The 24,037-nt window shown below is 47.4% G+C and overlaps 1 protein-coding gene across 1 annotated transcript in view; it reads right to left on the reverse strand.

Moving 5' to 3' along the window:
• Positions 1–23,563, reverse strand: part of EEPD1 (endonuclease/exonuclease/phosphatase family domain containing 1) — a 69,386-nt gene extending 45,823 nt beyond the window's left edge. The window contains exon 1 of the mRNA XM_074858534.1: positions 22,399–23,563. Coding sequence (XP_074714635.1) covers positions 22,399–23,252 — 854 coding nt within the window. The 5' untranslated portion in view covers positions 23,253–23,563. The remainder of the gene's footprint in view (positions 1–22,398) is intronic.
• Positions 23,564–24,037: the final 474 nt, after the last annotated feature.

Consider the following 24,037-nt stretch of genomic DNA (forward strand, 5'->3'; position numbering starts at 1 on the left):
CCCACAGAAAGCACAAATCAGATAAGAAAACCACCTGTCACATAAGGGTAAGAAGTTAAAAGCCTCCTTTCCAAGAGCTAATTACAAAAGTACCCTACCAGCTGCATCTGCATCACATGATACTGCATTAGAATAGGGAATTTAGCTTATAGGGTATTTACATAACTTTAACCCAATAGCAGACCAGACTGTCCTTCTATCAGTTCAGTTGTTTTTTACTTTAATAATGACTCTGAAGTGTGATGGGGGCTACACGAAGCTTAAGCCTCCCCGTTAGCCAAAAGCCACAACCTCAGATAACCTTTGCTCTGAGGATCAGAGTAACACAGAAAGGTTTTGATTTAAACCTCCAGGGGATGCATCACATAGCTGCAACTCTAATCTCAGGGAGAATGTAATCCTTCCTCAATTCTTAAAGTCAGAAAAACTGGCTGAGTCAGCACTCTCCCAGCCAACTGCTGTCCTCGAACCAGCCTCTGCTTGGTTTGCTGGCAGAGTTTTCCAGCAGAGCTATACTAAGCAGAAGGGACAGACCACTCAAAAAGAAAGTAGACAACATAAACATATAGCAGAGCAGACCACAGCCTATTTCCACAGGCTGCTACCACTCACTTTTTCTACTGCATCCCAGAAAATTCCTAAAGGCTGCGCATGTTAAACAGGAGAATCCTCCACCAACCAAATCCTAGGTGTCTGTCTTCAGGAGTACTACAGAACCACAAACACCAAAACATTGGCCAAAAGAGACCATCTGATCCAACAATCCCCTCTACACAGGACTATCATGAGGTCAGCTGTGGCTTCACCCAGATGAGTTTTGAAAACCTCCAAAACACTACGACTCCATGGCCTGGAGACAAACTCTTCCAGTGCTGCACCAATTTCTGAGTGAGGAAGACTCTTCTAATGTCATTCAGAAGATCCCCAACCAGCCAATTGCCCACTTGTACTAATGTAAGGGGTTATTCTACCTGCACCGCTAGGCGGTGTGCTTCCGTTTGAACTTCATAAGGCTTCTGTTGACTCAGCTGAGTTTCTCCAGGATCTTCTGGATTAAAGGCCTACCATCTGCTACAGCAGCCACTCCCCCAAATTACGTACTGTTATAGAACATAATAACTTACTACCCACCATAAAGGATAATTACCCTGTATAGCAAATACGTACCACCACAGTGGTCTTTGCTGACATAGGAATAGGTTTATCTGACTAGACACATGGGTCAAGTGGTGTTTTCTTTCTCCCACCCCAACAATAGCTTGTGCCAGATTCTTCAGAGGACAGAGTAAGACACATAGTAAAGAAGGCAAACAGGTTCTCTGCTTTTTCCCCCACTCTCATCTCACATAACTGGATGCCACCACTGTCCATATAAGCATCTTCTTGGTGGTTCCCAAGTTTTCTGGGCTGCAAGCTACTGTCAAGATTGAAGCTGCTCTCCATAGAAGATTACATGCCATTGTGAAACATTAGACCAAAAGATACTACAGAAGGGATGTCTCACCCACCACGAAACCACAGTCACCTCAGGAATGGCAGAGGTGGAGGGCAACGAATCCTTTATTTGAGCTTCTGCAGAGCTCATAAACAGTGTGGCATTTCCTGGCATGGGCTTATTAATGTGATGTGTTAAAAATTCCCTTGAAGCAAGCACAGCAGAAGGTTTTTCCCTTGTTCTAATATGTACTTGGAAAATAGCACAGTTATTTTACATTCACTTACCACAGCAGCCTTTTTGTTCTAGTATCTCATGACTTTGAGATCAGAATGAACTTCATCAGTTAAGGAACCTCATTAAAATGAACTATTTCTTCCACAGAAGAGGAGAAATCTGAAGTTTCTATCATGGAAGATACCGCTGAAAGTTTTAAATTGCTAAATACTTATATTTGGAATAACAAGTTTCAAACTAAGAGTGTCGTATGGGTACATACACAAAAGCTTATGTTGCTAGCAATAATGGGCATCATTACAAAAGCAACCATCTTTCAGTCAATATCTGCAAAAATCCCATGTACAACTGGATACCTAGTCAACAATTCCCTGCAGCTAAGGGCTGTACACAGGAGCAAGGCAGCTCACAGTTTCTCTTCGGTCACAAGGAAAAGTGATACGCTGTGGAAGCTCAAGAAGACTGCCGTCGAAGTGGAGCCTCCTGAACCTCCAGGCAAATGGGCAGAACAGCCATGAAACCAGGACCCTGTATCATTTCTAGAATAATTCCTGCAAGTTCAAGGGCATCAGTCATGACTTTTCCACTTCTTTATGACAAATACAACCACTGCATTTGTCCAAGTAATAAAAAAAAAAAAAACAAATGCGCCGTAGCGTCAGTCTCCAAGTGCTCCGATTTGATAAGGAATAGTGTAGCGTGGCTGGACATCACCAAGCAGAGCAGCATCAAACTGAAACACAACAGCACCACCCAGGCACCCTGCTCCCCATGCCCGCACCGCAACCGTGCTGACCGCGTCCGCCCTCACAGGATGGCCATGTAGCAGAGCTCTGTCTGCCCTGACGGGCAGCAGTGCTGACCAGATGCCAAGGGTGGCCACTGGTGGACCTCTCCCCATGCCACGTCCCCACCATGCAGCAGCTCTCCTGCCTGTGTGTTTTAAAGTCGGGGTCTTCATACACTACTCCCCATGGACCTCCACATGCTTTACAGAAGAGGCGTTGCCCCAACACTTACAGCCAGGGCACAGTCTGGCTTTCTCTTGCAACTGCAGATAAAGTGGTTTGAGCAGTCACCACTCCTGTTCAGCAAGCGCATTCGGCATCTGTTTAAGCGAAGCCAATTTACTTGGCAGACAAAAAGCTCCCAGATTAACCTGGATCAGCTTCAGGTGCTGAAAAAGAGTAACAAGCAGCTAGCGGTAAGATCTCAGAAACACGTGCTTCTTTAGTGGTGCTGAGAATACGCCTGAAGCTGCAGAGAAGTGACAACACCCATCCAACATCATGTCAGAGATGGGGATGGGACAGAGCCATCAGTGGCTGCAGTTCCAGGCCACAGCTTTCTCCTCTTAGACCACCTCACTTTTTACTGTCTCATTTAGACATTTTACAGTGCATGAAAGCATATGCATTATGTAAGTGCTAATTATATAGTGTAAAGGGCTCCTACTTCAGATTTAAGGAAAGCATTAATGCATTATTCATTATTTCAGCATTTACTCTCTGCTATTTGGATCATTGCTCTGATTTTTGTAGCACACACCCCCTTTAATTTTTTTTTTTTTCAATTCAGCCAAATAGTTCCTAGCTATAATTTTGATTACAATTTGCAAACGCTGGTTTGTGGAGGATTAATTACAGTGGTGGAGGCAGAGGAGAAACCTGGTGGATGAGCAGTGCTAGTTTAGAAGCACAGGACAGCAACAGGAAGCATCACAGTCTTCTCAGCAAGATTCTGTTGAGCAACAGAAGTTTGAGGCTGCCTCCTTCTCAAATCCCCAAACACGCTGAACAGCTACAGTTTAGTCCTAAAAGGCTGTATGCTATTAAAAAAAAAAAAAAAAAAATTAACCGAAAGCAGAGCACCTCACACAGGCTGGGAGGATGCAAAGGGACATTAATTTCCTTACACAGCTCTCAATAAACACAGATGCTTGCAAACTGCCACAACTGCCGCAGTATACAGCCAGCACACAGGTACAACCAGTTACTATAGAAAGTTATAAAAATGACCATTACATAAATTGCAGAGGGCTGTGTCTATGGAGGAATTTTCTTTAACCAGTCTGCTAGTATCCACTAAGCTCTAAAGCAAGGTTTAAGGTCTAAAGCAAGGAGGACTTCTCATATCTGCTTCACCAGATGTGTAACGGGACAATAAACATGATCCTGCTGTATCAGTCCAGTCACCAAATGTTTTCCTTTAGAGAGGACACAAGTAAACTTAAAAGCAAAAATCCCAAATCCTTCTAATTTTAAAAGGCTGTGAGCTTGTTGGGGATTAATAAATAAATAAATAAATCTTTTTAAAGCCTTTCAAGGAGCCATGAAAAGGAGATTTTGTTAAACACATGATTCTCACCATCTCCCTACTTGTGCTTCACAGTGCGAGTAAGGCAAAGATTTAAGGTGCTTTGCCTATGAGTGGATGCAGCCTGCCACGAGCTGCGGGCAGCGTGAACTCCCTGAACTGAAGTAACCCTGTGCAGGCAGGGATCCAGCCAGACGTCTTAGGGGTTACTAGGATTCACTTTTAAAGAGGAGAAACACTGTCTTTCACTCTCTCACTAATAAAAATAAAAATTGCCAAAGGCAGATGTCTCCGCATGCTTAAATTCAGTCGGATATTATGTGGTTGGGATTGCATTGCCACAGGATTTAATAAGAGGAAGTTCTCTTATCTCCCTTGGTTAGGCAAAAAAAACATGTCTTTTTTGCTTTATAGAGAGAAGAGAAAAATAGCACCCACCACACAGCCTCAGTACTAGTGTAAGAGGGGAAAAAAAAGTTCCTGACGTTATGCAAGTCCTAGCAGCGTAAGAAAGGTTAACAGAGTTTATTGCACTTCTAATAGTGCGTAAGTCTAGCATATCTTCACAGTCTGCACGCATCAAAAAGATGATTTCATCTGTTTTCTTGTTTATTCCTCCATGGCTAAATTCAAGGCCTCTGCCTCCAAACCCATTCTCCTTTCTGAGGCAACGACCAATTCCCTTTACCGTTCACTTGGCTAGGCAGAGTGATTTTATGAGCTGTGCAGCACACATAAGGGTACCGAGGCTTCTAGACACGGCACCATGTTAATTCCTCCAATGGGACTGATTTTGGTTTGCAGCGCAGGTGGCCAGGATATCCAGTGAGCAGGAAAGCCTCCACACCTTCTTCTGATGAAGGGGAGTTCATGGAGCAGCACCTCAGAAGGCGCCTGTCCCCCATCAGGCTGGCTGCTCTCCCCGCGTGGTGCCAACCAGGCATCTGGGTCTTCCAGAACATGGCAGCAGCTTTGTCCTACAACAGACCTGCCTACGGCCCCTTAGATGCTCACCAACCTTTCACTAGTTTAAGCAATCAAATACTATTCAAATACAAAACAATAAACAAAATCATCCTCTCCCCGGTGCCTCAAACCCCCAGTACTCAAAAGACCAACCATGACACAGATGAAGAAAAGAAAGCAGATACAGCAGCATTCACCAGCAGTTCACTGAAGAAAAAAGCTGAGCGCAAGATTGCAATTTGGCATCTCACTCTCAGTAAGGTCACCGTGAAGCAGCACCATCCTCAAGGGAATGAGCTCAAGCAAAGAAAAAGGGAGTCGTAATGGAGTGGAGAAGTATGATGGATCTCTGGGTGACACCGTAGAGCAAAGTCAATCTGTTATCGAGTCTCCAGGGTGCTCACAGAGGCAATGATGGTAAGCTCCCTGGCCATGCATGAACCTGGGCAATCCCACCTGGGATAGTGCCACTCATGCAAATGACCACGTACTGACACAGGAGGATGAGGAAAGTTGTACACTTGGGCAGAGAAGGCTACAAACAAGAAGAGGTGGTAGTCATCTCTTCCTCTTTTAGAAGAGCACAGGGAGGAGATGACAAAATACGTAACACCTCATGACACAACCACACAGAAAAATACTAAAGACAGCTTTCCCAGAAAAGCAGGGTAGGAGAAAGGAGCAGAAAGGAGAATTTCAAATTTCTTTCCCCTCTTCAGAGAAACACATAAGCAATTCAGGCAAAAACTGTACTGCTAAGGCTGAAGCACAGTTTAATAGTCAGGATGGACAGATAGAGCAGTGCATGGAAAAGGGGATGAGCAATCACTGGAGCAGATTGTCAGCAGAGATGCTCCCCCCTTCATGGCTGGGTGGCAGGGTCCTCTCTTCCCACAGCCCCAAAGAGCAGAGTGAGGAGCGCTATGAAACCTCCCACCCTCCCACCAGCTGAAGTCTGACAGACCATGCAGGAGGAGCAGACACATAGAGTTACCAGTAAACGGCATACCTTCTGCCTACGCAAAAAACCCAGGTTATTAGATACCAGTTGCTACTTTATGAAAGACAAAGACAACCCAGTTTTTTTCCAGACTTGTAAGAAGCCTTTATCCACATGCATACACAGCAACAACAGTGGAATTTCTGCTCAGTCATAAAACACATGAATAAATGCACGTTGCCCTGACACACAGCAAGAAAGCCAGGGCTGGGGAGACAACCTCTTCTGATGAGTAAGCAGGGCTGACATGTGCCTGTGCAGATGCAAAGACAATGTGCAAAGGGAGTTGGGTAACACCATGAGGTGAGCCAACACTTTGCTGGGATCAAACGCCCCCCCGGCAGGAACACACTGCTATCATGAATTAGTCAATATTGCCACAAACCACCTCACCCCCAGCTCCGCGCTGAAGAAATCTCTCACGTGGCCGGCAAACAATCTGATTTCCTAAGCCAGAAGAGCCAGGGTGTTGGGCTTTTGCTTTCCTCTCTCCCCCCCACCCCCATCCCAAAACACAATAACGCTCCGAAACGCTCTTTCAAGAAGGGGAACACCCATCGCGTCTACAGGATGTGAGAGACGAAAGGGATGTGGGTTCGCTGGAGGAGGTGTAGCAACACGCCTCCAACTGCTGTGCCCTTCAAGACGTACCAGGATGCGCCCCAAAGCTCACAGCAGACAGCAGCAGATCTTGTATATCACATGGGACCTGGCTGTGAAGCATCCTACCCACCTCCCATTTTAGCTTTCCTTTCTCCCAGACAGAATGTAGCCTTTTCCACAGGGCATAACTCTGAGGGATGAATGCAAAAGGTGTGAGATTATGGGTCATGAAAAACATAAGTGTAGCTCCAAGTTAATCCTGTTATTTTTTTAGAGATCATCTTCACAATTTTTGAATGTTCAGAACAGGCGATACTTGGGTTAGGGCCTGACCCTGCAAAGGGGACTCCTCCATCTATATATCTTCAATTTAGGGATCACAGTCGAGCTGGCTGGTGCTCATGAGTAAAGCTGTTTACAGGTTCTTGTAATTAGAAGGAGATATCCTGAAGAAAAAACAAACTATCAAACTGTGCACACGAGCTCCTCTAGCATACCTCTGCGCACCTCAGACCACAGCTTTAATTCTGCCCTAGCTTCCCTCTCCTCAAATCAACTCCTTTAGCACGCCAAACACCCACAGCTAATAATATCAGAAGGGGCAGCAGAACAAACAGAAGCACAGCCAGGTGTACTGGGAGTTTTCACTTCACCCGAGCTCCTGACCTGCTAGAAGGCAGGAAAGGGTGAAATAACTTAGCCAGAATAAATTTCCTTTTCATCCTTTTTTTGCTTTGTTTCCTTAGGCCTGCAAATGCCTCGGGAGCTGCACAGTCTTCTGGAGCAGCACCTTCATGTAGCAGGTGGGTTGACCTCAAGGTTGCCATCTTAGAAATGATGCAATCCAAACCTCCAAGGTCAAATCCCAGCACTGAAAGATGTCCTTGTAAGGGCATTTGAATATATTTATATATTCATTACCTTGTTCTCTCTCTCTCCTTGTACCTGGTTTTGGGAAGAAAAAAAGGCCAGTTCAGTAGAAAACACCCTCCCCCCTGTCCCATTAACCTGCTTTTATTTCCCCTGGCTACTTGCACACAAAAAGAAACAGCAAACCCATAGCAAATCACCACCCCTCCCGAGTGACTGCAAGCAGGGTCGAGAAAGAGACGTCGTTTCTTCCTGCTGAAACCCAGGAGCTGTGCTGAACATTTGTGCTTCTTGACGGCAGGCCAGCAAGCAGACAAATGGAGCACCACCATGAGCCAGCCCGGCTAGCTAAGCATCCTCGCTAGCACGCCGTAGACCCGAGTACTCGTACCACCGTCACGCCATATAGCTGCCCTCCGCCTTGGCTCATCGCTAATTCGGGGTTACGTTATTCCCATGAACCGCTGCTTGTCTTCCCGTGTGGAAAGCCAACAAGGGAACATGCTAGCCTCCCAGAAAACCATACTCTGTGAGGAGGAGGGGATTAGGAAGGAACAATGTCAGAGTGTCTTCAGTGAGCTGGAAGCAATCCCAGCTTCCAGCTGCACAATGACATGCAGGAAGGAGTTTTGAAAGCTTCCCAGTCACAGAGTATCCCTGCGTGCCAGGCTCAGAGATGTCTGGACATAAGAATGGCCTTTAAAGCATAAGGATGCAAGAGGTCTGCAGAGCCCCACACACAGACTGGCCCTGGCAAAGTGGGGAATGGTGGCTCCAGCTTAGCTTTTTTTCCCTGGCACTGGATGCTAATTGTGTAGTCCAGATCCTTAACCTTATTTAGGTCAGAGGCTTCAACACAAAACAGTCTTAGAAATGCCAGCCTTCTGTGGGAATGAGAAAGCCTGCTTGTCCAGACCCAGAGCTCTCCAAATATTGGAGCTGAAGTGCAATCGTATCTTAGAAAGGAATGACAGGAGGAGATCGTGTTTGATGGGCTGCACACAGTGGTACAAAATTATGCCTCATGCAGCTTTATACATGATTCACATGTTTTGTAACAAGCTCCAAGGCGGATAAAGCAGCTCTTAATGAACTACATGCAGGGCATGAAACAGGATCATGCGGATGCTCACGAAGATGTTTTCCATCGATCCGCCCTCATGCCCTGCCAGCCACTGCAATGCCATCCCTTCCTCTGGTTTGCCACAAATCTTCTCCAGCTTGAACAGGTTATAATCCCCAAAACCACTGGAGAAATGGTGAAGGTGGCAACGCAGGCACCGCCAGAGAGCAGGGGCGAGAACATTGCATACTGAGCACCGGTGACTATTTTATTGGATTCAATATTGGACATAAAGCAACATAAAGAGGGCTCCAATGATTCTTCTCAATGGTGCTTAAGCACCTGCAGGCCTACAAAGTCATGGAGCAGAAATTATAACCCTTTCACAACACTAATCTCACTCCCGTTTCTTGATTACTCTGAGGATAAAGTAATCATTGCTCCATGGAAAGCATTTCAGATTATTTGAAGAGATGTGCCTCGCACAGGTTTTGTTAGCATGATGGCCTCCTCAAGTTGTGCCATAGAAACAATCTATAAAAACAATCAAACAAATTATTTAATACCTATGCATTGCACCCATAAGACAAAATATCAGTATGGAAAACAGGATGTAAAAATAGGGTGACAGGGAAATATGCAGCAGTGTTTGACTGAATGCAGCATCCAGGAGGATGGAAACAAGGAATAAGCAAACTGTCTGAAATTTAACAATCAACTCAATGGGAACAAACTTCTGGATTTGGCAGACTTTCCAGGAGCATCCCAGTTTTGAGAAGCAGACCTGGGAGGTGAAACTTGAGCCAAGCACTGGGAATAATAAAAATGGAAGCAACAATCTCTCTGCTTTCTCTGCACGGTGGATTCAAGCTGTTGTATGACCCTTGCTCCCCAATAACATGAACTTGCCCTGCAGCAGATAAATAGATGTGCAAAGTTTATAGACAACATTTGATCAAGTCTTTAGGTTATAACGACCCTGGGAAGATCTCATGAGCGGGGGGGGAAAAAAAGAATACCCAAAACCCCCGAATGACAGTATAGTCATCTGACAAATCTCTGCTCCAGAAGAACTGAAGTTTTCAGACCATCATACTTACATTCCTAGCAAAAAACACACTTATATACCAACTAAGAGAGTACCCACGCTTCTGGCTGTAGACTCCAAACAATCCCCCAAAATGTACCAATAAGTACTTCAAAAACGGGGGCACAGGGAGCCCTGCATGGACAACTCAGGCTTCCTCCTACAAATACCAGGGTTTAGCCAAATCAAGCCATACTTAGGCACTGAAGAAAAATGACACCGCCATGACAAAGCTGGTATTCCTCCAGTACTTTCTATTTTTAAGAGATACTCTGAACAACGTGTGGTGTTGAAGGGCTGCTAGACAAAAAGATTCTTCTGATATAAATTCATCAGTCTCTCCTCACAGATCTGACATCTCCAGACACTATCTTTAGGAAGATAAGATGCATATGGAAGAGGAATCGTAAACTCTCAGTGCTGCATGCACCCATACAGCATAATCAGATAGGCTCAACTGAAGACTGGAAAAAAAATGCTGAGCACTTGTGCTGCTAAGCTCCTAACGTCCATACAACCTCCTTTGAAACAACTGCTCTTGCAAGTTAAAAATAATTCCACGTCCAACACATCAAGAAGTTAACAAAGTATTTTTCTGCAGAGCTTCAAGTAACTCTGAGGAACAGAAATCAAAAACATAAATACTTTTTTCCTTTAAAGCAATAGCACAGGCGCCTCCTCTATTTGCAAGAATTCGTAACACCCCTGAAATAAAAGGCAGGGCTGCAGTTTTCAAGCAGGTTTTGCCTGAAACTTGAGATATCTTAGAAGGTACTGATTTTCAAACTGCCTGGCAAAAGGCTTCAGCAGAGGAGAAAGAAATGCTGCAGCACATCCTGGAACCAGAAGACAGCATCAGAATGATTTTGGGGGAAATATCACGGGGATAATCCAAGGAAACCGAAGTCCTCGGCCTCATAGGTGGGAGATGATACCATTCAGCCCTCACAGTGTGAAAACAAAGGCATGATCAAGAAGCACCTGCAACAACTGGAAGCACTCGAGGTGTGGCAAGACAATTTAAAAGCCCAGTGAAGCCAGTGAAAAGGCTTTAGGTTCAGTAGGACTGGAAAGAGGACAAGGACAGGGGTCATGTTCAGGTTATGAGAGCAAGCTTTGAAGATCAGGTCAAAGATAGAGGCAGGCTTATGAGGCAATTTCCCTTCAACCTATGGACAATCAATATATAGGAATCTGCCCATCTTCTTCCTTTCATTTTCTTTTTTCCAAACTTGAGTGCCCAGCTGGGCAATATAGAGAGCCACCATCACCCCTGCACACAGGTCCTCAAAAAGGCTGCTGCACTCTCTATACACACACACACACAAAAAAAAAAAAAAAAGTCATAAAATGTATGGAAAAGCAAGTCAAACCACAGACAACTCCAAGTGGTCTCGGTTTAAAAAATGGGAAACACCACGTGCTTAGAGGTGGCTTTTGCTTGTGTAGCACAACCTTCATGCACTGACAACACTTCCAGAATTTTACTGCCAACAGCTCTGTGTGGAAATTGTCCAAATATCTATTAAATCCACAAGCTGCTGACTGAGGACTGTTCAATCCCTGAACCTTGATCTTGTCCTTTAAGCCATGGTTTCCTTTTCTGCGGTGCTGCTTTGCAACAGAGGACTCAGAAGCAATTAAAACAGGAAATCGTGGGGTTTGTTTTGGTAACCAAAAGGTAATCTTTACCAAGAGATCCCTCTGATATGTGTTGGAAATAAGGCTGAGCTATTGGCCAGCGGTACCAACCCCTTCACCCTCACCCAAGCCACATGCTGTTCATTGCTCAATGCCGTGTTTTCAGGAGGGTGGCCAGCACGGAGGACAGCGGGCAGCACTGGTAGTGCAGTCTCCATTGATTATGAAAGGGGAGTGTAAACACAGCTAGAGATAAGGGAAGGAGTTGTACAAAGGACTAGCAGGAAGATAGACAGACGATAGCCAAAAATTGCACTACCATTCCTGCCAGAATCATAGGTAAACTTGGGCTGGTCAGCATAAAGGTTGCAAAGGGTAGTCAGGTATCACTGCAGCATTTTCCTGCCAATAGCATTTATTTTAACACTTAATTCAGCAGCAGCTCTGATGTTTTATATGTGGTGGGGATCTCTTGCAAACACAGTGTAATTCCTCTCCCATGTATTACGGTGCTGGTATTTGCCTCACCACCATCATCCCCAAGCACCACGAGAGAGGAACAACTCAAAAACTTCCCTAATGTGGTCCTCACGCAGGTGGGACCCCATCACTTCCTCCAGTGGAAGAGCCACATTTACCTATGTTGTCTGCTTAGAAGGTAAAAAAAAGATGAGTAAGGTAGTCATTTGACAGCAAACCTATAAAACTGACCTTGCATGCATAAAAGCAACAAACTTGCCTATTTTACAGTTCATTTTTCAATACCAGATCAGAGTTGCTTCTGCCCCAACACCCTGCAATTCAGCGGCACTGAAACAGAGCCACACTTATTTGCTTAAATAGAATAAATAAAGAAACCAAACACAAGGTTTCTAAGTTAACATCCAGTGCATATCCAACAGCACGCTGCTTCCAGTTCAGCAGAAAGCTGGCTAACCTTTATGCCAGCTGAGTCTGGGCAAGGGAGGAAGGGAGGGCACTGACCGGCAATTACCCTGAGCAGGGCTGGAGCAAGCCCTTGGTGGCCAGTGGGCAAGCGCCTGCGCCTCCGCACCCGCAGGCCTGTGACACACTGACCGACAAGGAAACAGAGGGGAAAAACGGAGCTATAAATATAAACGAGTTGAAGGATAAGTCTGAAAGCAAAAGCAACAGCCCCTCTGTGCTGTAGTCGGGACAGGTTTATGCTGTCCCTGCCTTGTTAAGCAAAGGGCACGGCGGTTTTGCAGGACTGGCAGCGTGTCGGGAGCACGAGGGATTTAGGGCAGGAAGGCTGCCACCGCAGCGCATGGCAATAGCCTTGTTGATCAATTAGCTGTTCAGTAACCCATTAAAAACCTGTTCAGCTGTGAACGGCTTGGACAGCTGTTGTAGCTAAATTTGCACAGGAGCTCGAGCATGTTACCTGAAACGCCTATAAAAACGCAGCAAAAAATAGCCACGCAGAAGCAAAAGGAAATTTTCCAATTCTTCCCCCTCATCTGCATCCATAAACCTACGGTATGAACTGCTCCCAGGAATAGCTTTGCCCCGTGGGATGTTCCCCACAAAAAGCAGGAGGACATTACTGTGCTCTTTCCCCTACTCCATGACAGACACTGAGACAGGACGGACAGACAGCCCGCATAGCCATGAGGCTCCCTTCCAGACAGGAGGTGCCAGGCGGCGTCAGACAGAGGGACTCCAACCCGATCTGCACAAGCTGGCTGCATTTATTCCACTGCAAACACAGTGCATTTAGTTACCACTGTATTCCCAGCCATCCTTACCATAGATAACAATATAATCCCAAATGTATTTTTTCATAGGAATTAATTTATTTTTAAATTATATTTTTATACACAGTTCAGCTTCTGGAACATGCACACAAGTGGGGCACAAGCAGGGTAAATGTATTTCTCTTACTCACTGGCCTCTAATAATTTTACCACAGGCACTGAAAATAACAGCTTGGCGCTGACGCCGAGCTCCTGCCTGCACAAAACCCCCAGAAGCAGGGGTGGAAAGGAGGTCAGCGGCACTGATCCATCCCGACGGTGACCGAGCAGTTTAAAACACTCATGCCATTTGAAAATGTCACACCGCTTGACTGGTACATGGATATGCTGCATATGCCAAGGGTGACATGAAACAGTTTCTCAACAGAAAACATCCTTTTTACCACAGCTACATATTCCCTCCACTGCCCATCTGCTGTTGACATGATGCCCACCCTGCTCTCGGCACCGTAGAGGGCATTTCAGAACCCACTGTGAATCACCCAGGACCGAGACGAGGGAGGGACCAGACCGAAGCTGGGTGGAAAGCACATCCACACCTCCAACATAGGAGAGGAGGTCTTCGGTAGGTCTCACCCTCCCCTCAGCAAAGCCACCATTATTCTCTGATAAATCAGTGGGGATTGCCAGCTATTATTCACACAAAGCAAAGTCCCTCATGTAAAATAATAAATCTGGAAATGAAGAAGCCACTGAGTTCCTATTTTTAAGCACTGTTATTAATAATCTGCCATGGTTCTTGTCTCCATCATCACACCATATAATAGCGTTGAGAAATTACTGCAGCATATTGTAATTATTTCAGTAAGGACACTGTGCCTCCGTCTGTCAGCTTACACCTGCATCACAATGAAGAACAATGAGACTTAAAAATAAGTTACATGCACACTGTAATCTGCGTCTATCAACTTGTCTCTGCTTATCTGGCCAAGCCTTGAAATCATTATTTGGGCAAGACTCCCAGAGAAATGCTAATTAGAGACTGAAGAAGCGGGGTCCTCCTAACAACACAGCTGTAGGAAACACGCTGAAGCCCAACTCCAGCAAGAAGGGTGCAGCTAAATCTGTAAAACCAGATTCTCTTGTAAATGTCCCTGTTTAACACAGCTGAAGACCCGTGTTCACAGTGAGCCAGACCAGCACTTGGTTGCAGAGACAGTGTTTTCCTCTAGTTAAGAAGGACTGACGGAGTTTCCACTTGCACCTTCTCAGGAACTTGGAGTATTTAATTCCCGTGTTTGCAGTCCCTTGGTCTGTCTTCCCTGGCAAGAACAGCAGCAGCAGCAGCATCTTCTGCCTTCAGGAGCAGTCCTATTGCTCTTTTTAAAGTGAAAGCTAGAAAACCACCCTTCCTGCAGCTGTACTGTAAGCTCCCAAACCACAGAAGAATCACAGAGCATTAAAGATTTCTGTTTACAGGATGGAGCCCTATGCGTAGATAACTCGTCTGTCTTCTACAGCCATGTGGCACAAGCTTTCTGAGAAGTCTAGCAGGATGAGGTTATAGCCTTGTGGCCTCTGCTCATGTTTCATGAGCATGCAGTAAAGCATTGCTTACTAATTCACCAATGTATTACCATAAATCAGCCAATGCATTTAATCTTTGCTGTGAGGAATACAGCAAATGCTGCTGGATCTGCACGAGTAGGCTGGCAGCTCTGGTTTACCAAAATACCTGCAATCTGTAACATGAATCCAGTGACATGAAATAAAAGTGCAGAATAGCCCAGAAGGCATGGATTGAAACTATGCAGCCATTAAGTGCTGCCAGATGTATCAAGTACACATGTTGGGAGAAAAAATAATATATGAACAAATGCTTTCCCCACTGATCTGTTCCATTTTAGTCAGGCTTTATGGCACAAGTAACAGTGACAGGGTATGATTATGATTTTAAAAAGGAGAAAAATAAGGTTTACTTTATATGGATAAACTGGCCTTTAACTATACCATTTTTCCAGTCACATTCTCAACTTTAAAGCAGATAAATAAGGTGGTTAGATACAGCCTCTCAGATGTTCAAGGAATACACTGAGGCAGTTGTTCAAAGTCAACAAGATGCCCAGATCCCCCTTTAGAAGAGAAAATCCCTGGAAAGGTTACTCAGGGGTGATTTCAAGGGCCTGTCCTACATCCCTGTGTCATGTTCGAGGGAGGAAAGCTATGGGGGCTGTAGCAAACCCACCAGACCCACAGCTATCAACAGAGACCAAGCAGGATCAGACAGCTCCGTGCATCCACCTCCAAGGCCTCCTGCGGGGCGCATGGCTCCAGATGCCTTCTGCAAGAGTCTGGACATGAGGATGGTGTACACCCCTTGATGATCTTGCTGTAAGTCCACCCACTGCTTTTGATCTCTCCTGCAAAGACTCTGGAGTTGCAAAGTATCTTGAGTGAGCAATCCACCTCCTAGAGGAGGAGCAGGCGATGCCCATATAGAGGGTCTCAGTACTGCATCCATATGAAGCACAGGTTTGGAAATGGAATTTCATTAATTTCATTTACTTAATTGACATCACCTGTTTCCCCAGCAGCAGTCCCAAAAGGGGCTGGGAACCCTACCCAAGATGGGAGCAGCACTGCATAGGAGCCCTAAACTGCAGGGAGATGGTTATACCTTTTCACACTGAGCTCTGCAGACTTCATGTGATTTGACATAGACAAAGGAATGGGCCAAATCCTGAACAGGAGTAAATCAGTAGAGTTTCATTTCACCGGAAAATGATGTAACTCAGGGTCTGACCCAAAAAGATCTTGCTGCTCTCCCCTGCCAGAACACAGTTTCAGTCTTCAGCAAATAAAATATTGCTTATCTCACATAGGTAGAGGCAAAAAAAATACCAAAAAAGAAAACAAAACCGCAAAACCCCAAACACAACAGCTCTTCCATCACCCCATTTTTTTGTCCTCAGAGGTATTAGAATGTGCAAATTAATGGTGGCTTTACATGCATCTGTCTTTCTGTTGCTCATAAAAATCCCTTTGTGAAGTGCACATAGAAGATACCATCTAACAATTACTTTTTTCTCAAGTTTTTCCTGAAGTCACAGGAGGCAGGATTTCCTCCCTATTACCAACAGGAGGAGAGGGTGTATTTGTTCTTTTGCCATTTAAGACTTATTAGCACGCTCAGGTTACTCAAGCCAGGCCCTCTTTCCTGATCTTTTCTTGCAGGGGAATTATTCTTGGCAAGGCTCCAGCCTAGTATTAACCCGATGGAGAAAAAACAAGTGGCTGTATAAAGAAAGAGACATAAAACAGATGCACCTCAGGGCTTTGCCGGGCCACCAAGAGCTGCAGCGACAAAGTAGAAATAACTACAGGCTGGCGTTGAGCCTACAAAGCATGCAAGTACAACCATCACTACTACTACAATACACCGCTGTGAGGAACGTGAGAAAAAGCAACACCGTCTGTTGGCAGGGGCATGATCCCTTTCCATCGTCCTGCCTGGAAACACGGCTACAAGCCAGCAGGCAAGGTACCACCCCACACCCTTCCCAACCAAAGCATCAAGCCCCAGTAGTAAATAATTACCCCCTGTAAGCATTACACCACCTTTTAGTCCAGATTAAGAGACTGGACACAAAAACAAAGTCCCCACCCTATTTAACGTAGGGGAGCAACAGGAACGTGCTTCTCCTGCCTCCAGCACCTAGTGTGGGGACCTGAAGGAGATGGCTTTTTCCTCAGCAACTTACGCACAGGAGGTGGCTGCTCCAGAGGGTGGTTCGGGAGCTTGCCTTTTATTTAGGTGATGAGAGGACATGCTTAGGGTGACTACTCCCCTGTGACACCTACCTAGGGTAGGTAGGACTAGGAAAAAGAGCTTCTGAGTATGGTGGCATAGTGAGGGTTACCCAGGGACTGCCTGTCCACCTGCTGCCTCCCAGGAGGCAATTTTAGCCTGAGGTTTACCTATCCTTCCCCCAGCAGGAACACCAATATGGGTCTCTGAGCCACAGAAATAGAGGGCAACTTCTTACTTTTGAGAGACCTCTATGCTTCTATCTAACCAAAGTGAAAACAGCTAACAGCTCACAAAGCTGGGAGAAGTGGCTGACATGTTCTGAGAGGGTAAGCACAGAGGTTTGCTGTCCAAGAAACTAAGCCAAGAAGAGAAAAAAATTAATCGGTGCCAAGTACAAACCTTATATTGGTACTTGTATTTGTTACTCTACAAACATGTAAGAAAGAAACTTTTACAGTGAGAACAATCACTCACAGGAACAACATCACTGGAGGTTTCCAAGGTGCAGCTGGACAGGTGCTAGATAACCTCATCTAGGCTCCCTTTCCCACAACAGGTTGAACCAGATGATCTTCAGAGGCTCCTTCCAACCTGGACTCTTTTATGATTCAGTGATTTTTGCAACAGGTGTTAAGGCTTTATATACTTACACTTTTTTCATCTAGAAGATGATGGAACCACACCAAGCAACAGGTGTTAAGGCTTTATTACTTACACTTTTTTCATCTAGAAGAGGATGGAACCACACCAAGATTCTGACCAAAGCAAGCAGCAGAGGGAAGGAGCTCCTTGAACTGCTTGACATAGAGAAGGAACCTGAGCTGGGCTTCATGTACCTGAGCCTCAAACTTTGTACCCCACCATTTTCCTGTCACATATTGACACCCCCCCCGCCCCCCCCCCCTTTTTTTTTTTTTTTTTTTTTTTTTGAGAGAGACACACACACACACAGGGGAAGAGACAGAAAGAGGGAGTGCCAGTTCTGGCTTTTAGACCCTCTATCAATTTTCATTTACTCAGCTGCAAAGTGTGCTTTCAAGAAAAAAAAATAATTAAGAGGTCTTCATAAAGTTACACTCAATATTATAACACATAACAAAAACCAGCTGGAAAAACTCCACTGCAAAAAGTGCTGGGAAAGGTGTACAACTGATCAGTGCCCTTGGCTACTAGCAAATTTTCAAACAAGCAATTAAATTAGAAGTTGCACCTTTAGCATGCTCTGTGTATTGGTCGGTGTTGAAAACCTGCATCATGCTTCTTGATGCAGTCATGCAGCAGGCACCCCAGCATACAACAGCCAGAAAGGGAGGTTAAGGGGTGTCATGGGAGTCACGAGCTCCTTTTACAGCCAGGAGGGACAGGCCTGAGGCAGGTATGAATGAGGAGTGGAAAGAGTGGAAACTGCAACAGGGGAGGCTTAGACTGGACATTAGGAAAAAATTTTTTCACAGAAAGAGTGGTCAGACAGTGCAACAGGCTGCCCAGGGAGGGGGTGGAATCACCATCCCTGGATGTGTTTAAGGGTCGTTTGGATGAGATGTTGGGGGATATGGTGTAGGGGAGAACTTTGTAGAGTAGGGCTGATGGTTGGACTCGATGATCCCAAGGGTCTTTTCCAACCTGAATGATTCTGTGATTGAGTGCCCTTCCCTATGGACATGGGGTACAGGACATCTCCACTGATCTTGGCCAGAGGGGACATCTCCACTGGGGCTACTTATCCTCCCCATGAAAACACTTGCTGCCTTTGACCTGAACTTGCTCGTCCTTTCAATCATGATACACTAACCCTACATTTTTCTCTTTTTTTGGTGAGAAGAAGCTGTTGGTTTCTTCATCCCCTGAGAATGGAGAGGACATGGCAGTCTGCTGGAGGGAATGACCTGCATCCCCAGAGACAGGCCAGCTCTGACCTCCTGTCAACAAATCCCAGATTTGCTGAACTACACCTGCAAGAAATGTCACAGGTTTGGGCAAATTCACCCCACATTTGATACTTTAATCCAATTATGCATCACACTCGCCTCCGCGTTCATCATGTTAAGCTCTTCTAAAATTACCCTCTAGTCCTCTGAATGAAAACACCTCGTTCCTGCACTCCAAACACTGTGATAAACATAGATCCTTGTAATACGAGAAAGAAGGTGAGGACCTTGCTGTATTTCATTATTTTTGTATTGCAGCGATGAATTTCAAAATAGCTTAGCAGTAGTAGTCATACTTACTGATTTGGTATACATTCCCTTCACTGCTCATCAGAAATTTAGCACTTCTGGATACACGTGTGAAGGTTTGGGGTTGTTTTTTTCCCCTCCTCCCTTCAGCAAATTACACTACCTGACGACATTTTCTTGCCTTTTGTTTGTTTTGAAGGCACAACCCTCTTTCCTTCCTGCACAACTGTTCCTTCAGTGCCAAGGCTATGCAGGGCCTGGAGACAGGAGGACTTTCATCTTCTAGCCTCACCTAGAAATGAGCGGTAATTTTCCCCGTTGTTAATGTCTGAAAGAACAAGCCCAAGGGGTCTCCAAGCTACTTGCTGTGAACTGGTCATGAAAAAAACCAAACAAACACTAAAGCAAACCCCATACCAGCCTTTCAACTGGCATGAAAGTCCCCAAGATCTCAAATTAAGATTCTTTACTGCTCTTTACACAGTTTTAATACTGTCTTCTTGACTTGCTGTGCTTTATTCCTGCACTTAAAAAGCCAGATGAGGCAGGTCCTCCAGCTCCTGAGATCACCCCAGACTATCTGAGACCACCCCAGACTACAAGGGACCAGCCTGCAGGAGCATGCTTACATACAGGAGGGTGGTTGTGCGCAAAGTACGTCAGCGAGCAGGTGCCCATCAGCGTAGCTGTGAGAGCATCTGCCTACTGCCAGGCTAAAGAGCCTTCAGATCCACCCGACAACAGCTTGGGCCATAGCTGTAGACTTCAGCAACACATGTGGGACACCTGCTGAGCATGCAGAGCACCTTGAAAACACATCCTATGGATTTCATGAGGCTGAAGTGCTGGTGAGCCCCGTGCAGCGGTGTATTCTTGCTTGCAGAAGCAAGAGATTCATTTCTCCAGCTGATTATCAACTGAAGTTGATGTACCTGGGCAAAGATTAGTTTGCAAGGCATTTGATCAGTTCCCAGGGTACACGACTAGAGCCGGAAGAGAGACCATAGAGTTCACACACAGAAAGAAGGCAGTTTCTGGCCTCAGCTGAGGCCATTTTACAGCTGCAAAGCTCCACTGACCTCAGCAATGCTAGCACAAGCAAGAGGAAATTCCTCCCTGAGGTGATGAGTATGACTTTTCCCAACATATACTTTTTTCCTGCATTGTGTTGATTTTTTTCTGTTCCCACATTTATTTTCCCAGGAAAGTTTTGCAGGCTTGTGTGTGGATGCACATCACTCTCATTTCTTTCCAGCTTCTCATGTTATCTCAAATTTGATCAAACACAGAAAACAATTGCATTGTACTATCCCTGTGTGATTGATGGCACATATACGTGCAATAAAACAAAACAAAATCAAGTACTTACATCAGGGTCCTTTTAAAGCTCAAAGTGTCAAAGAGACCTTTCACACCACACAGTACAGCTGACTACCTGTTTGCTAAGCTAGATGGAAACAAAGTACCATGCAGTTTAAGAGCAAAAATAAAACAAACTGCTAGGGCCATGCTCTGCATGCACAGTGGCCAGCTTGGGCTAACACAGGCTTATTGTGTGAGTTGTTTTCTCTGCCTAGCTTTTTTAATAGGTGGAGTGTTTTGGGGTGGTTTGTTCCCCCCCTCCCCCCCCAAAATGCTGAAGATGCAGAACTGACAGACAGTTAACACTTTACTAGATTAGGTCCTTAAAAAATAAAATAAAATATGTAAATAAATAAATCACCAAAGTCTCTTTTCTTCCAAAACTGGATTATTAGAATAATCCTGAAACTAGTGACAATCAGCAAAGTTTCTTTCCTCAACAGGTCTGTCCGCCTCTGCCCCCTACCCAGATGCCCAACCCCACCCGACTTCATCCTAAGGTCTGCTCCAGCCAACCAACTGCCCATGAAAGAACAAGAGCAGTGGCAAAGGGGGAAGCACGGAATACCTGAACCAGCAGAGCAGTCAAAGAATACTTAAAGATGTTAGGCTGGAGCCATCAGCGTGACATCTGAATACTCCTGCTGGGCTATCATCTCCATTTTGGCTATCAAACAGCAATGGCCATGAGATGACAGATGTTTCCTATGCAGAAGCATCAGGCTCCTAAGCAGTGCTCAGCAGAGGTATCCCCAACCACAAATACTGTACCGCAGCGCAGGACGCCACATCACTGCCACTGTCCTTTTTGTGTGCCTGACCTCTGCAACCAACACCGACAAGAGCCATTATTCAGCATATTACTGGAAAAGGGCAGAGCTCTCGGCACTGCCAGAGATAACAGTTCATCAGGACTTCCCCTCTCCACAATAATCGCTTTTGCCAAAGTCCAAGAGTCCCCTGCTCTATTCATTTCCAGCTGGAAGTCTGAATAGAAACCAGAGAGAAAAGTTAGTTTCCCAGTGCCGTAAACTAGATGCCAGACCAGCTGGGACAGATTTCACATGTGGAGAGGAAAGGGTGAGACTTATTTCAAAATCCTTATTGCATTCTTACATTTCTGTATCAAACAGAAAGTTTAGCAAGAGAGACATCCCCAGCACTGTTGCCTGATTACCTTACTCAAAGAAAAAAAAAAATAAAAAATCTCTCAGCTGCTCAGCCATTATCACCAGAAGCACCATCCCACTTGACCACACCACAAACAGACCTTGCTCCATGCCTGCTAGCTCAGTGAAATCAGGGGTCCGCCCAGCATGGGGACAGCACAGACTCCCCAGGCAGCTGCCCCATGTCTCACACCCCCAAGGGTGAGCAGCCCCTCCAGCTCAGCAGATACCCCATGACTGCTCGTTAATGAACTGTGTCACTCCTGTGGCACAAGCCGTGGCATTCCACGCTTGTTACACAGTCCAAACCATCCTGCCTGTGCTCTCAAGCCTTTTTGATTTCAGGAGCAGATCCAAGGGAGAGCAGACTACAGCTCTAATGCTGATGGTCACCACCCAAACAAGACTTTCTGGAGAAGAGGCACTAGCAGGTCTCAGTTCGGCAGCTCTGAGAGAGGCTGATGTAGCGCTGCATCCTGCTTCCCAAAGTGGCAGTGAGATACTCTGGGAAACACCGTAAGAAACTGGGTACATACAGAACAGCCCTTCCCCTGCTATTCACAGCTTCTGGCAGGAAAGACAGTCCTCTGTGACTTGTTAAAAGGCTCTTGACAGAGAAACAATCCTTGACCAGCCATTAACAGGCCCGACGTGTCTAACCTCAACAGCTCAGTCTTCCCTGCACAGATGTGTGTACACACACACCTCCTCAGGAGGTCCACCAACTTCCAGGGGCTACAGCGGCTTTATCAAGGGATAGTCGCTACAGTCCCAGCGTTAAAACTCAAGCAGGGTTCCATGCAGTAAGTGGGGAACATTTAATAATTCTGGGAAGGAGCAAGTCCCACTAGGATCACAATGGGAGTCTAGAGTGCCCAAAGCCCAGGCATTAAACTACAGTCCTGCACGGTGCTGGGCCTACAGGTCAGGTGCTGCCTCTTACCTGTTCTCCAGCAGCGTCATGCACACGACCTCCCGCACGCCTGGGTTGTTGGCTTTCTCGAGGGAGCAGCTCTGCAGGTTCCAGGTAGCCACCCTCAGGACGGGTCTGCCATCTCTCACCCCCCCAAACATCTCCACGGAGGGCCGAGTGGATATGATCTGGGTCGGACCCCCAGGAGGAAAGTCCAAGTCCTCGCTCTGGAGGCTCAGAGAAGTGGGGCTGGGGTGAGGCCTGGCAGTGAAGTTGAGGCCACCATTGGTGTTCGTTGAAGGGGGCCGGGACCGCTCCGCGAAAATCTGATGCCTGATTTTGTCCAGAAAGGAGGAATTGATGCAGTCCATCCTCACCAGGTCCTCGATACTTTTGAAGGGCCCGTGCTCTTTACGGTAGTCCACGATGCTGTTGGCGATCTTCTCGGTGATGCCGCGGATGCTCATCAGCTGGGCAGGGGTGGCGGTGTTGATGTTGATCTTGGTGGCGGAGAGGTGGTGCTCCGAGGCCGGGTCCTTGCGCAGGGAGCTGGGCGAGTGCTGTGCCGAGCTGCCCTTACTGCTCACGCAGATCTCGAACTTCACCTGCTCCAGCTTGGCCGCCCCCACCCCGCTCACCAGCGCCAGGTCCTCCACCTTCTTGAAGCCGCCGATGTACTCCCGGTACTCCACGATGTTCTGGGCCACCACTCGGGTGACCCCGGGGAGGGTCATCAGCTCCTCCTCCGTGGCCGTGTTGATGTTGAGCCTCTCCTGGTTGACGAGGATGTTGCTGAAGTTACACGCCGCGCTGAACTTGCGGCTGTGGCACAGGTCCGCCGGGTCGCGGGGGATGGAGCGGTGGCAGCCCAGGCTGCCCCCCATCTCACCGCCGCCGCGCCGGGCCGCCGCCGGAGCCGGGGGAGCGGGCTAGGGGCGCTGCCCGACCGCGACTCATGGAACCCCGCGGGAGGCCGGCGACCGACCGCAGGACACCCTGCGGACACAGACGCTCAAGCAGGCGGACCCCGGCGCCCCCGCGGAGGGGCCCCGCGCCCTTCCTCTTCCTCCTCCGGGGGGCACCGCCGCTCCCTTGGCCGCCGCAGACACCTCCCTCCCGCCCGGGATCGGCCGCCGCTCCGCTCGGCTCCGCTCCCGTCCCACGGCGGCGGCTGCCGCTGCCCCGCGCCCCGCCGGCGGTTGTAGTAGCTCGGCGGGAGCTCCCGCCCCCTCGGCCGGGGCGGGGCGGGGCCGGACGCCGCCGTCCCGCCTCCCGGGGCGTCACCCGAACACCTCCCCCCCGCCCCGCCCCGGCCCAGCGGCGGCGGGACCGACCGGGGCTGCGGGGCGGGACGGGTCGCGGGATCCTGGTCCTGACTCCGTCCCGAGCGCTGCGTGGGGCTGCGGGGAGGGGCGGTGGGGATGAGGAGGGGTGACCCCCGCGGGGGCACTCAGCCCCCCAAAAGTGGGGTCGGGCTGGCGGGGCGCGGGGGACCCGAACGGGCCGCGCTGCCGTCGCCGTGCCGCCAAGGGCGGGCTTCTCCCTTCCCGCGGGCGGACGGACGCCGGGGCCATCTCCGCGGCCTTCCCGTCCCCGGGGCTCCCGGGACTCGCCTCCCGCCGCTGCCAGGGCGTCACTGTTCCCAGACCCCACAGACGCCTCCCCAGTC

Source organism: Strix uralensis, chromosome 1 (genome assembly GCF_047716275.1).
Source record: "Strix uralensis isolate ZFMK-TIS-50842 chromosome 1, bStrUra1, whole genome shotgun sequence".
NCBI lineage: Eukaryota > Metazoa > Chordata > Aves > Strigiformes > Strigidae > Strix > Strix uralensis.